Consider the following 14609-nt stretch of genomic DNA (forward strand, 5'->3'; position numbering starts at 1 on the left):
CTAATATATCAAGCAGAATAAATCTGTAATCACTGAGAACCATTACATGCTAGACTAGCTGTTGCACTTTGTAATTCATGTCTAATCAAAACACTCTTTTTAAAAAAATAAAATAAAAATTGCCCTGCACATACATAGCAAATAATGCACCAAGCTGCACCGCTGGAGCTTCTTTTCAGAGCACTAAGAATTTGTGGCTTTTCCAATCAGGTCTGTTCTTTCTTCACAACTTGTTGCGTTCTCATCGCAGGGACAAGTTGTTGCTGAAACTGAAATTTTGAGGTCAATAGCAAAAAAACAAACAAAACAAAAACAAAACCTACACAACAACTGAATGAGGTGTAGCGAAGGATTCCTACAGGATATATAAAGGGGCTTAATGAATGGGAAAGAGAACGCCTTTGGCTGCGGGCCTGTAAACAGTTAAGCTGCATGAGCCCCATTAACTTCAGCGGGATTTAAGCTGCTTCGTTGCATGCAGAACTGCAGACATAAGGTTGTATCTGCCTATGTCCAACTCAGAGCAGACCCATTGAAATCAATGGGTCTGGGTTAGGCATGCACATTGATTTCAATGGGTCTACTCTACATAGGACTAGCATTAGCGGCAACCCTTTGTTTGGAACATCAAGAAGAACTTTACATTTGCTCGGGTGAAAACGCAGGTGAAGGCACAAGGCAAAAAAAAACTCCTCTTTACAAGTGTCCTTACACCAGTTATTCCATTTAATATATATTGCAGGTTTAAGCAGTTGAGGACGGGGTTTGTTTGCTTTTTTAATAAAAGCTTGCATCAGGAGTAATGACTCCTATCTGAAGTAAAGGGCTCCGATAAAAGAAACATCTACTCAAATCTGAAAGAGAGATGGAAAACTTCAACAGATGTAAGGAGAAGGAGGACTTTGAAAGTCTCAGCAAAGGAAAAAATGCAAACACATCACAGCAATATCATCTATGACCATATGACTATTTTAAATGCCACTGGTTCAATGGTGATAAAGGAATTCCATCAGAAGATGTTGTCAAGGTTTGAACATTAAACTAAGCTATAGTTGTTTAGCCGAAGCATGGCTTAACCAGAGTTAGTTTTCTGGAAACAAACCGCAACAGTTTTTTGTTGGCTCATAAAACACGGCTTCTTTAACTGTGGTTTGGTGTTATGTCCAAGCCTAGCAGCCTCACTCAACCATAGTTCGTTGGGCCAGCCAACTCCAAATGCTCATCAAGCTATAGAAGCAGAATGGAAGTGAAGCAGGAAAGTGACCCAGTCTTTGGAGCATGGGTAAGCAAACTAAGGCCCGGGGGCCAGATCCAGCCCAACCGCCTTCTAAATCCGGCCCGTGGACAGTCCGGGAATCAGCATGTTTTTACATGAATAGAATGTGTCCTTTTATTTAAAATGCATCTCTGGGTTATTTGTGGGGCATAGGAATTTGTTCATTCCCCGCCCCCCCCCCAAAAAAAATGTAGTTCAGCCCTCTACAAGGTCTGAGGGACAGTGGATCAGCCCCCTGCTGAAAAAGTTTGCTGACCCCTGCTTTGGAGCATCTAGCCATAGTTCCTTTGCCTGTAAGATGTCTCACAGTTTGCTGAACAACCTAGAGTTTTAAATCAGACCTTGCCAATCTGGTGCCCTCCATATTTTTTTGGATTACAATCCCCACCATACTCAGCCAGCGTGGCTAAGTGTTGGGTGAAAGTGCAACCGGTAATTATTGGATTCCATGTTAATTACAAATTTAATTCAGCATGTTTGTTTTACTTCTACTGTGTTTAATAAACAAACCTACAAGTGCTTTCGAAACTGTCAGACTGCCTTAATATCACATTTGAAATCAGCACCCATTTGTTGTTCCTAATAAACTTATTTTAAATATAAAATTTGCCATAGAAAAATAAAGCACTAGAATTTTTTTCCTCCCACATCATTTGGCAGGGCACTAAGGGCACGATCCAGCCAACGATGAACACTTTTTAAGCCCCATCAATTTCAGTAGGAGATGGACTGAAGTGCATGCTTAATCCCCCCTAGAAATTAACGGGATTTAAAAGTGTTCAACTATGGCTGAATAACATTCTAAAACCCTTAACACAGATAGAAACAGATCCCATACAAAGCACTAGTTCCTCATATGTCAGTCATAAGGGTTGTGGGGGGTGGCAGGGGGTCCGAAGAGGCCATTAAAATATTATAAGCCAGGTAATAAATTGAATTTAGTACGCTAGGGTGAAATGCTACAGTGCAATAACCAAGATATCTTTCCTTTTCCACCAGCATGTTTAGAATTTAAAATAGCATGCTCTGTTAAAAAAGCAGCAGCCGTCAGGGTACTTTACGCAACTTTATGATCTGTGATCCCAAGTGCTACTTCTGTACGAAAAGTTACCAGAATGTGCCAGTCAACAAATGTTCATTCATTTCCAACCAAGGTATTGGTGCATGTGTGAGACCGTTTTAAATTAGTGTAAAATTGATGGATTCAAGAGAAGCAACCTAAGAAATGTCAAGTCCAACTGAATTAACCCCCACCTCCAAAATGAGAAAAGCCCACCCTCAGCCACGGCAACAAAAGCAATCAATTTAGTTCTGTTTTCAACATTTTCATTTTCAACATGCTTAATCTTATATTACTTATCCTGGTCATCCTTTTTTTTTTTCCTCCTCCTTTTCCTTTTGCAATGAAATATTAATGTTGAGAAAATGGTTACGCTATTAAAAGACCTTGTGCTATATTTAGATACATATATTGATTTCTGCCATTGTGCAATAATTAATCATTCAGAAATAAATTCTTACAAATTTAACCCTGACTTGCTGGCTAATCAAGAGGTTAATTCCCCTTCTTCACCCACCCTCCAGAATCATCTTAAGCCACAGTTAGGTTTATGGCTTTACTTATGGTTTCGTCCTCTTCCTAAAAATACTGTTTTGGGGTTTTCTGGAGTAAAGATTGTGAGTTTTTTCCCCCATTAGAAAACCTGGAGAGAGGGAGGGAGGGGGAGAGAGGTTACCGCCACTTTAAAAGCTTCAATCTCTTTGACATTGCTGGCAGTGTATGGGAACATTAATGCATCTGTCACGATAACAAGCTAAGAATAACATCTAGACATCAAACCGAGCAGAGAATCCATCTGAAGTGATTCATTCAGATCCGTCTCGTTGATTTATTAAACACAGGGCAACATCTGCAGCCTCACAGAGCTGCTTGGCAAAATTAATGCAAGATCAATTCAAATGGAGGGGGGGGGAGCGAAAAAGAGATAAATCAAAACACAATTTGCATTCAGTTCCACAATCAGGCTTATTGGGTGCAAATGCTCAATTTCCCTTGCCAGAGCCAATGAGTTTTAAAAGTGTGCGCGTTCTGATCCCTACATCTTTTCAGAATTGTCGGATTTGAAGTGACGCTGAAGAGTTCTTCTGCAGGTTGAGATGGTGAAAAGGAGAAAAAGAGATGCAGGGAGAGGGGAAAACGCTTCCAAAGACCTTTTGAATATGTGGCGAGAACATCATTAATGCCTAATTATTTTGCTTTGGCTCCAGGAGCACAGAATGCCGTATTTTGGGGAGGGGGAAGAGAGAGGAGGTGGTAGGGAGAGTTTGTGAAGAAATTGCTTCCATAAAAACTCAAACATCTAATGGAAACGTACGAACATTTCCCTTTCAGGGGGGAAAGCATTTCATCTGCAGCTGGAGAAATCTAGAGCTCTCAGAAATTACAAGATTTGTTTTAAATCACTGTTCCTTCAAATTAGATTTCTTTATCAATGAGCCAGTAAGATATTCAGTGTGATGAAGGCAAACAAATGCCAAAACTGTTCTGAAATGCACACACTGAAGCACATTAAATCTCTGGAGATAAATATATATATAGAGAGAGAGAGAGAAACAGTTTTATAAAGTATTGATAATTTCTCATAAGAGAATTGGGGGGGGGCTCTTTCTCCATGTCTCTAGGCACGTAGGCTGCAATCCTAAACATATTTACTAGGAAGTAAATATCAATAATTTCAGTGAGAATTGGTGAATAAGCTTATACATATGCTGGTAAAATAATGCTACTAACTATGCAAAGCATTTCTATAGTGTATATTCAGTGTTCAAGATGTTTCACACACATTGATTCCAATATACGTGTAATATGGTGCTCAAATTTGGGGGAAAAGGCAGAACAAAACTGATCGTGTTGTCTTTTATACTGGCCCTTTTTGCTACTGTATTTCAAATGCTACGGATGGAGAATAATTTGGCTAGTACAGGGAAGTTTCCCGGGATGTATTAAGCATCAGCTTTCCTTCTCATAATTTGACCACCACTGTAAGGCCTTTCAGTATTAATATTCCCATCTTACAAAAGGTAAGAGGTGGAGAACAGTGGTTTCCTAAAGCCACAAGGCTAATTTGCGGCAGGTTAAAGAATTGAACTGAAGGCTCACTTCTTAGCCACTGCATTACATGACCCCAAGACTGCCACCCCCAAATTCACATCCGTGCCCAAACCAGCAAAATTAACACTTTCCACATACAGCTTGGGGCAAGTTTAAATCCCTGCTGACAATTTATGTAGGGAGAAGCATGCAATTTATTTAAGTGAGCATTGACAAACAATGTGTGCATTGAAATCTATAGAGTGGCGCATACAGTGGCATAGTGTGGGTTGTCAGCACCCGGGGCAAGGCAAGTAATTTGCGCCCCCTAACCCGTGGATTTGCGCCCCCTAACCCTAACCCCCAGATGTTGCGCCCGGTGCGGCCGGCCCCCCCTGCACCCCCAACGCTACGCCACTGGGCGCATAAGTCCTGGAATTATAACTCTGACATTGTTTTTCTCATAAAAAAACCCCAGCAACTTTACTGGACTCCTTTTAACAGACCCTACAGCTAGGAACAGATAGAATAAAGTATGTACAGGCCATATTCAGGGGAGTTTCTTGGTGTTTGTTTTTAACAATGCTTCCCCGTTATTAGGAGGGGAAAGAGCGAAAGGTTTAATATTTACAACGTTCTTTGTAAAACTTGTTAGCTAATTTACAGTCTCTATTCTACCAATCACCCTTCTTTGCTTATGTGAGAAAAGTTTCTTCTAACACTGATTCTAAAATTCAGACTGCAAGTAAGAAACTTCTTGCAGTGCGATCCTATACATATCTACTCAGAACTCAATGGGGCTGACTTCTAATTAAGCACGTACAATATATTTCAGCCGAACACATGACCTTACCCACCTTGCCATTGGTGATAAGAGGTGAGAATAATAAACAACATGCTGATTGGTGGGATTTGAGACAACTCTAGAAATACATGCACTAAATTATATTCCTGCCATCTCCAAAAGCTCACACAAATATATGGGTACATAAGCAGATTATCATTGTCTGAAATCCTAACACATAAGCAGCACCTTATTCTGAGTCAGACCACTGGTCCATCTAGCTCAATACTTCCAACAGACTGGCACCAGATCCCAGCAGGCGAGAGTCTCTCGTCATCTTACCTGGAGACACTGGGTGTAGAACCTGGAACCTTCTGCAAAGCAGATGCTCTAGCACTGAGCCGCGGCCTTTCCCCAACGTTAAATTATAGCAGTGTATGTTTTCAACAGGACTTCCATGGAACACTCAAGATCTGAGCGCATGAGATGCTTGCTATAGTTTGTCACAAATTCAGTAGCTGAGTTCCACTTTAAAAATCAAAGAGACACATAAGGAAACATTTCTCCCTTGGCTTAGCTTAAGGTACTCCTGTTTAATATTTCATCCTGCTGCACAAAAAGGATGTGAAACTTCAAAACAGCTTTTCAAACCCCCACTGAAGCTGACATTATATCAGGGCAATCTGAAGTGGCTGTAACTTTTTTGTTGTGGTGGTGACTGGTGAGCAAAACAGCCCATAACTTGACTTGTGCAATGACTGAGCAATATTTTTGAAGAATGCATACAGGAAAAAATTATCCCACCTGATCAGTAATATCATCTTGACAATTTCACCTTCCAGGTGCAGGCACTGAATTAGTGTAGGTGACCCTGCAAGAGGAAACTGTTGGGTTCATCTTATATGTGTGGATCTAACTCAGAAATGTTGACATAAGAGAAAATTCTAGTACATATGATCCACACATGTAATGACACAGATCTGCAATCAAAATCTGAAGTAGATTTGTTTTGATGGATGGATTCATTTCATCTGGTGGCTGAGTCAAAACTGGATGATTAATATAAAAATGAACTAATTCATTTCCAGCAAGATTGATAATTGCTATCAGAACAACTTGATCAGAGAGTTGAAATTAAGCAGAAAGCAGAAACAATTAGAAATAATAGCTACAAGGGCCACTGAGTTAGCTGTAGGAGCAGACTTGAAAAAATCTAACTGGCAAAACACACATAACAGTTTTGAGTTTTTCCTGTTTCACTTTGGGAGGCAGCAACTGTTTTTCCCTATCTCTGTATTCCCTATCTGCTGCGCAAATAGCTCTCCCATATTTACATTTTATGTTTCTCCATGCTTCCAAGCCTCTTGCTTTCAGGCTGCCCCATCAAGTTTATCCATTATTACACCCGATTTCATAACTCCCCTCCAGCAGCTTTTGTCAATGGCTCAAAGAGCCCATCTCCCACTCAGTGCCAACTGGACCCAAGAATGTCAAAAGACATTTGTTAAGAACTTTGCAATTCCCACTGGATTTTTTGCAGTTATGTTGTCAGCAAAATGTGCTGCCCTGTTAACGAAGGGCAGTGGTCAACTAGCATGGTGCCGGACACAAAATTAAGAACCAGGAACCAGATCTTAAGCAGGCAGGACAGTAAATCTACTGGTAGATCTTCTAATTTATATTGGACCTGCAAAGATTCCTGTCTCTTAATTGTTTAGCAAGGACAGCAACAAAAAAACTTTTTCCCCTTCTCCCCCCTCCCAAAAAAGTACTGTGAAATGAAGGAAGGAAGGTAGGAGTAACTCAGAGTGAACCAAAAGCTCCCTTGAATTCCGTACTTAAAAGAAAACCCTGGGCTCAGAATTGTTTTATTTCAAAGTGCTTGTATGCTGCACTTGACTACAGTTGGGAGATTTCAGAATTCTAGTAAAACACCAAGAAAGTCCTGCAAGCCTGAAGTCTGCATCCCTCAATCTAAAGAACTACCCAGGAATTTGAGCCAACCTGTGAAATTTTAAACTCTTTATTCTTGAAACAGACCCCCTGCCCGCCCGCCCGCCATATCACAAATTGATTTGAGAGTCACCAAGCAGTTTGTATTTGGCATGGGAGCACCACCTTTGGGTGAGTAGATCAGATCATGATTTTGAGTTACTTTGTGTAAGTAGATTTCACCTGCTAAATAAAAGCTAGACATTTTATATGCAATGTTCTCCATTTGTTTGAACCTCAGACTTTGCATATAGACAATCAACCCCGAAGTAGAATTTGTTCCGTCACATACGCACCTAAATTACTGAATAGATACAGATGTGAGCAAGAGTTAAGGGCTCTGAGCAGCTCTAGAATTTTACCTGTTGCCAAACCAACAATCAACATGTGATGATCAAGAGCCTAGTCTTGCAGAAATTATCAGTTTCTAAGGGAGTAGGACACTTCCCCAGCAAGTGCAGAACGTGTTTTATCCAAGCCCCACTTCTGTACGTAAGATCAGCACTTTCCTATAGTAACATGTAACCAACCACCAGGCTCCTATTGCGGACAAAAAAGTTGCAAAACATTTACCTCACAATGAGTCACAATAGACCTAATCAAACTGCCATGTGGTTTTTTCAACTAACACATGCTTTATTTGCTCATGTGCAAATGTTATAATAGGTTTTTAATGCAGGTCCTTCCCTACAGAAGAAGATGGGAGTGGGGAGGAATCTAATAAAAATTATTTAATAGTTTCAGGTTTTAGGATCCAATGCAAGCTTTTATTTATTTATTTTCATCATAGAGTCCTGAAGATTCTTGCTTACATTGCATGCATTTCTTTATCAATTAATAATGGAATTAAGCACCCTAAAATTTGAAGAAGCTTCTTCAGTTTCCTAGACCTGAGCTGCTTTTAAACAGTTCCAAAAGAGACGACAGAACAGACCCTCCTAACTCACTGGGCTAACTAGCTCATGATACTGCTCTAGAATTATGCTAAGCAACAGTTAGTCTATAAACTCTCCTTCAGTTCTTAGGTTCCTATCTCACAATGCTCTCTTGTGAATTTCCCCCCACTTCATTTGCTGCACTAATGAACTGCTTCAGCATCACAAGTTATGTTCACAACCTCCAGCAAGATCCTAACAGGTAAAGTTTCACAGAAAATAATATCTAACAGGGAACTTTCTTCATCTTCAGAGGAAGATGAAGTATGTGTGTGCTGTTTTGATGCAAAGAAGTACCGTATATCCTTTCATGCACGTTAAAACTATTGCAAAAATGATTGCCAAACAATTGCAAAAGAAAAAGAAAGAAATTTATTACTACACATTTGAAAAACGCACTTCTCTCCTTTTAACATTCTCCACAACTGTGAACCTTGTTATTCTCTGGACAAGGATACCAGATACATGAACATCTCAACCCCGTATATTCTATCACTATTAGGAAAAGTTTGGACACACTTCTTTGCATAATGTAATTCAGCCACAATCTCCTTTGGGCAAAGAGCAACCTAATGAGGACAGGAGATTTAGGGTCAATGAGATTTAGGGTCAGTGATTTGAAGAGACCATATGGGGGTCTACACCAGGCAGAGCTGGTCCAATAAGACTTTCACTGACAGGGAAGAAGCACCCACAAATTTCAGATTCTGGACTGACCAACTTTGTGCCATGTTTGGAATCTTACAACACAGAGAAATTGGTGCAATTTTGGGGGTGGGGGGATGAATACAAAGAGAGACTCCCTAGCCTGCCAGACCATTTCACCTACTGCACCAAGGGTACATGACAGCAGACACCAAGGTGCCCCCCAGGGCTTTTAGTTGCTTATACCCCAATAATGCTACCTAGCAGGGCAGGCGTTCAAACCACACACTATACAAAACTAAGAAAAATGTGGCAGAAGGAAAAAGAACGATCCATGTTGAATTTATCCTGAAATGATGAACAGGATAAAGAAGGAGAGAGGGAGGGGGACCCTCCCCACTGACAAAAACTTGTCAGGAAAAACAAAATGAAGCCAGGAAGCATCTCACAGCTCCTGCAGCTACTTTTCCTAAAACTCAGCTGCAGGTATGCTCACCTGCTGGTTCGTTTAAGCTGAAACCCTAAATACACATGTTCCTAGTATAACATGCTAATTATTGCATCGTAAGGGCTGCAATCAGATAACCACTTACCTGGGAACAAGGCCTATTGAATTCAATGGGATTCATGCCTGACTGCACTGTTAGGCTGTGATCTTATGCGCACTCTATCTGAATGCAAGTCCCATTGAGCTGAATGGGAGCTACTTCTGGGTAGACACAAATAGGGTTTCATTATCAAAAGCAAGAGGCTAGCCCTCAATGTTGAAAACTTTACCACTTTTTAGAGATATAAAAGTTGCATTCCTTTCGTTTGAACTTACTTCCTGGTAAGCGCATCCTAAATCCCCTACTCCTAACGCTATTTGCTTGGGGAAACAAAATCTGCTTGTCCCAATCAAAATAGCTTACTTTCAAGGAAGCTAAGTTTTAAACAACCACTCTTTAAATGCCCGCAGTTGGAAGTAAAGGTTGCTGAAATCAACAAGATATTCCTCTAAGTGCACCCAGTGATGTTCAAAGAACTATATTGCTGATGCTAAGTATTTCCTCTCAGAAAATTTTTCTACCCTTGGAGAATTTTCCTACCGAAGTGCGTAATATTGATCACCAGGCAAATATAAAACCCATCATTTATATACAGGTACTAGGATACTACCCACAGAACCAGTGTCCAACATAATGTGTGAATTGGCCATACATCCCAGTGTTTCCCACTCAGTTGCAGGTAAGTTAACAGCACCCAGCACGGGGCACGCGTGATAAATGCATTTGTCTGAACACCTACTAAGCATTAGATGTACTGGGTCAAATCTGACCAATTTTGATAAGCACTACTCCTGACTAAGATTGCCTACAGCTACAGCCTAATTTACTCCTAAGTAAGTTTACCTACAGCTGCAGCTTGTTCGCTTCCACGCAAACTAGCCCCACATAGGATTTCTGTGAGCCTAATGTCCAAGTAGGTCTGCTCAAATCTACCCCAAATCATCAGTGATGAGGAGCACATGCTTCCCTACCAACTCCTATCACTTACAATGTGGTTAAACTTTCAGAAGTTTGCTTAAGGTTCCAACCCACCCTCCACCCCCGGCCCACTCCTCAGGCAAGTCCCTTCCAAAGCGTTTTAAAATAACTCCCTCATTCCCTTCCAAATAAACTTTTTTCTTTCTTAATCAAAACCAAGCAAGTTGCACTTCACAAGACCTGTTTGCATCTCTCACATCAGTGGTTCCTTACTCCCTCATTTTCCTGTTTCAAGCAAATTGGACAAGGCTTAAAACTTTTTTGCGCGCACGTGGGGTCTTCAAAACACAATTCTCTTGACCTGCCCTAGGACTTTGCAATTAGATGGATGTCGGATTTATACAGAACTGTGATCTGATGCAAAGCGGGGGGGGGGGGAGCAGCGTACCCTACTTTTTAAAGGAAGCATCACAGAAACCTAATGGGATTTGTTCCCAAATAAAAAAGCGGGTGATTTTAAAAAGAAGAAGAAGCACGCAACATCCATCCAGCTTCAGGAAGACCACGAGCTAAGCACTTGGGATACTTTTGATGTCCTACTCATACACGGAAAGGGGCGCTTCCCTCAAACGGACCCGGTTTTTGCAAGGAAGGGAGCCGCGGCCGGAGGGACTCGGACCTCTCTGCTCCTCACTACGGTCGGGACCCCGGTGGAGGGGGAGGCCTGAACCGCCATATCCTATGTCGCCCTCCCCCCAAAAAATACACCCCTCACAGGCACAAACCCACACACGCACGCACGCGCTCTTTCTCTCTCTCTCTCACCTGGCATTGGTGCAGTCGTTGTACAAAGTTTCGAAGTCCTTCCGCGTGATGAGTTTGCAGCGGTTGACGCCGGGCTGGATGGCGCCCAGCCCGCGCAGGATACGCACTTGCTCCACGGTGCACACCACGGGCGCGATGTCCAGCCTCTTGAGTTTGGTGTAGACGGTGTGCAGCCCTCCGACCAGGTGCTTGAGGAAGAGGTCGAAGACCTGCGGCAGGCAAATCAGCTCCTGCCCGTCCACCAGGAATGAAGCCACCTTCACCCCGTGCAGGTCGACCATCTTGCACTCGTTCCCGCCGCCGCCGCCTCCTCCTCCTCCTGCTGCTGCTCCAGCTCCGCTGCCCGGCACGCCAGTCGCGGCGTTGGCGGTGCTGGCGATGAAGCTGTGGATGAGGCTGCTCGTCAGGCGCGGGGACTCCGACGGGCTGGAGGGATAGAGCGCGTCCGCCCGGAACAAGCCCCCAGCGCTAGCGGCGGTGCTGGCGCTGCCGGTGCCGCCGCTGCCCCCGCTGCCGCCGCCGCTCGAAGTTGCCGGGATAATCGGGGGAGAAGACACGGCCATGCTTTCTACTCCGCCCCGGGCGCCTGGATCATCGGCGGCGGCGGCAGCGGCGGCGGCAGCTACAGCATCCAACCTTGCCGGCTCCACTTTTCCACCCGAAACTGTTTGCAACACTCGAAGAAACGGAGGAGACGGAGACGCGGAGCGAGAGAGGAGAGAAAGGGAAAGAAGTGGGGGAGAGGGGAGGGAAAAAACACCCCGCGCGCACTCCCACGACCCAGCCGCTCGCGGAGTCGCCTCCCACTTCCCAGCGAAGGGGCGGAGGAGGAGCGCGGAGCGGCAGCGGCCGGCGGCCAATGCGACGCGTCGGGGTCTCAGCCTGGCCGCCAGCCACTGGCTAAGGATGGAGAGGGAGGCGAGGCGGGGCGGGGCGGGGCCCTTTCTCCCTTGCCCCCGAGCGTTGGGTACCTGTGAATGGAGCGCCGGGACGCATCAAGAGGAGGGTACCGTTCCCACCCAGCTGGGGGAGGAGGGAAAGGGAAAGTGGAAGAGAGTTTGCGACCCGAGGTTGCGTTTTTTGGAAAAGGGCTGAACGTTCTAGCTGCGGGAGTGAGGTGGGGCGACGGTAAACCTTTTATGACTTAGAGAAAGAGAAAACCGCGGCGAGAGATGGGGCGGGGGGGGGGAAGGAAAGAAAGTTAAAACTTGAGGTGTGGTGGCGGGGAAGTTTGCGCGCGCCCCCGACCAGAGGCACAGGTGACTGGGAAATAAAGCCGCGAGCGCGCTTGAATTTTCAACTGGATTTCTGAGCCAAGTGCGCAAGAGCTGCAGCCTGATCCTGCGAGGGCGACCCTCCGCCGAGGATCTCGCTCAGTGGGCATCCGACTGAGAGATGCGAGATACGGAGAGCTGCCGCCTCGTGCACGCTTAATCTAGGAGTTAACTTTCTGAGTACTCACTCAGCGCACAACTGCTACAATTCTGAAATCCTGTGCCACGTTTACCGGGGACAAAGCACCCTCGAACACAATATGTATACTGTATACACTTATACATTTATTGCATTTATTATTACATTTATTTATTATTTATTACCTACCACCCAAGCCTACATACATACATAGAATCATAGAGTTAGAAGGGACCCTAATCATCTAGTCCACCCCCCACCCCGCAATGCATGAATATGCAGTTGTTCCATATAGGGATCAAATCTGCAGCCTGGGCGTTATCCGCACGATGCCCTAGCCAACTGAACCATCCAGAAGATGTGGTTCACTAGTGGTCTCCCATACTGACCAGACCCAGACTTACTTGGCTTTATTAAGGTAGTAGCCTCAAACCATACCCTGGAACCAGGACTTGCATTTGAGTAAACATGAGCAAGATTGTGCTGTAAGTAAATAGGTTGGACTTTTTTTTTTCATTATGTTAATCCCAAATCCACACTATCAAACTGCATTTATTAAGACCAACCGAAATATTGCCAAATCATTAGCAATATTTTTTAGTTCACTAGAACTCTTTGTTTAGCTCAGATGAAGGGAATCTTTGGCCCTCCAGATGTTGCTGAACTACAACTCCCATTATCCCTGTATAGCATTTGCTGTGTTAACTGCGTGAAGCAGATGGGAGTTGTAGTTCAGGAAACAGCAGGAGTGCGGGTGCACTGGTGAATTTACCACTCTATGGAGGAAGGAATGGGGCAGAAATTTGATACAGTACTCATTTACAAGCAAATCTTTTGAATTCACAGTTTCCAAAACAGTATGTGAAACAAAATCCAAACTTATATAAATGTAGCAATGCAGATTTCCAATCAACCAACGTTTACCCAAAATGCACATATTTGGGGAAAGTGTGCATAAAAATGAAGATATTAGTGAAAATAACACCCCAAATGCATTATTTTTTGGGAAATTGCTCGCAAAAAGTGTACATTAGGGAGAACATACAAAAATGTGTTTTTAGGGAGGAATCAGCACTAAAAATGCTAATGATTTTTCATAAGGGTTTTAATAATATAGTAATAGTAATTGCTGCAGAAATGTGGAGAACAGAATTTAAAATGAGAAATGGATAAAACTGAAACTGTCAGATCCTGCTACTCCTGTTCCTCCCTAGCCCCTTTTAAGATTACTCTGCCCTTGCACCTACTAGACCTCCCACCTTCAGTGCAATGTACCCCTGGGTTTAGGATTCCAAAGCTACATTGCAGCCATTCTATCATTCATCTTCACAATAACCCACCAAGGGAGGTCATTGTGACACCCCCATTTCCCAAGAGAAAGAGAGAACAAAAGCTGAGAGATAGTGAGTTCAAACATTCCGAAGAATTCCTGGCCAGCCAAAGGATTTTGTCCCTCTTCTTATGTTCCATCCACTTTTAAGGTTTGTATCTTCAGCTGCAAACAACAAAAACAAAAACATGCAAAGGTCTTTGAGCAGGAAATATAAATCTGATTTATAGGTTTTGCATTGTTGTTGTTTTCCTTCCTTTCCTCCCTTTCAAGGAATTTTTGCTTGCAGATTAATGAGACTATCAAATTCCACTCTCTGGGATTTACCCCCCTCCCCAGCTTTGGACTGTAATGCCTTCCATAGGCTAAATATATTTCTAAATAAGGCTGAGTTTTTGCAAGGCCAGATGAAGTCTTGCGCATCACCCCCCCCCAACTCCCTCCCACCCTGCATGTTAGAGTGGCATGCAGCAATATAAAATCATAAAGGCTGTAGTAAAAAACGGTACCCTTGAGAAGCGACTATCCATGGAGAAGGGAACTGCACTTACTCTAAGGAAAGGCTCAAGGTTTGTGAATTAATACCAGGCGATGGCCCAGCTCACCTGAGCATGGAAGAGCTGACTACATTAGTCCGCAGGTTTGTTTCCCATAATTTCTCAGGGTAAAACAAAGATGCTCCAACATATGACCCAGTTTTAATATATTGGCAGCTTTAAAAATACTCTGAATCTTTTGTGTATTGACTGTGTTCACACGTAAGGATGAGCCAAGCGATCAGAAATCATGGTTTGCTGTTCTTTACAAGGACACATAAGAGTGCATTTCTGGTGGGTTTATACTGGACCATCC

The 14609-nt window shown here is 43.4% G+C and overlaps 1 protein-coding gene across 8 annotated transcripts in view; it reads right to left on the reverse strand.

The window, feature by feature from the left end:
• DACH2 (dachshund family transcription factor 2) overlaps nucleotides 1–14609 on the reverse strand; it is a 333298-nt gene that overhangs the window by 306291 nt on the left and 12398 nt on the right. Inside the window, exon 1 of one of the 8 annotated variants that reach the window (XM_083484717.1) lies at nucleotides 11015–11877. The exons of 1 other annotated variant lie outside the window; for it this stretch is intronic. In XM_083484717.1, coding sequence (XP_083340843.1) covers nucleotides 11015–11577 — 563 coding nt within the window. In that variant the 5' untranslated portion in view covers nucleotides 11578–11877. Of the gene's footprint in view, nucleotides 1–11014; nucleotides 11878–14609 lie in introns of those variants that run through there. 6 more of the 8 variants (XM_083484712.1, XM_083484714.1, XM_083484713.1 and 3 more) reach the window with 6 other exon arrangements.

This window comes from Podarcis liolepis (genome assembly GCF_965112155.1).
Source record: "Podarcis liolepis genome assembly, chromosome: Z".
NCBI lineage: Eukaryota > Metazoa > Chordata > Lepidosauria > Squamata > Lacertidae > Podarcis > Podarcis liolepis.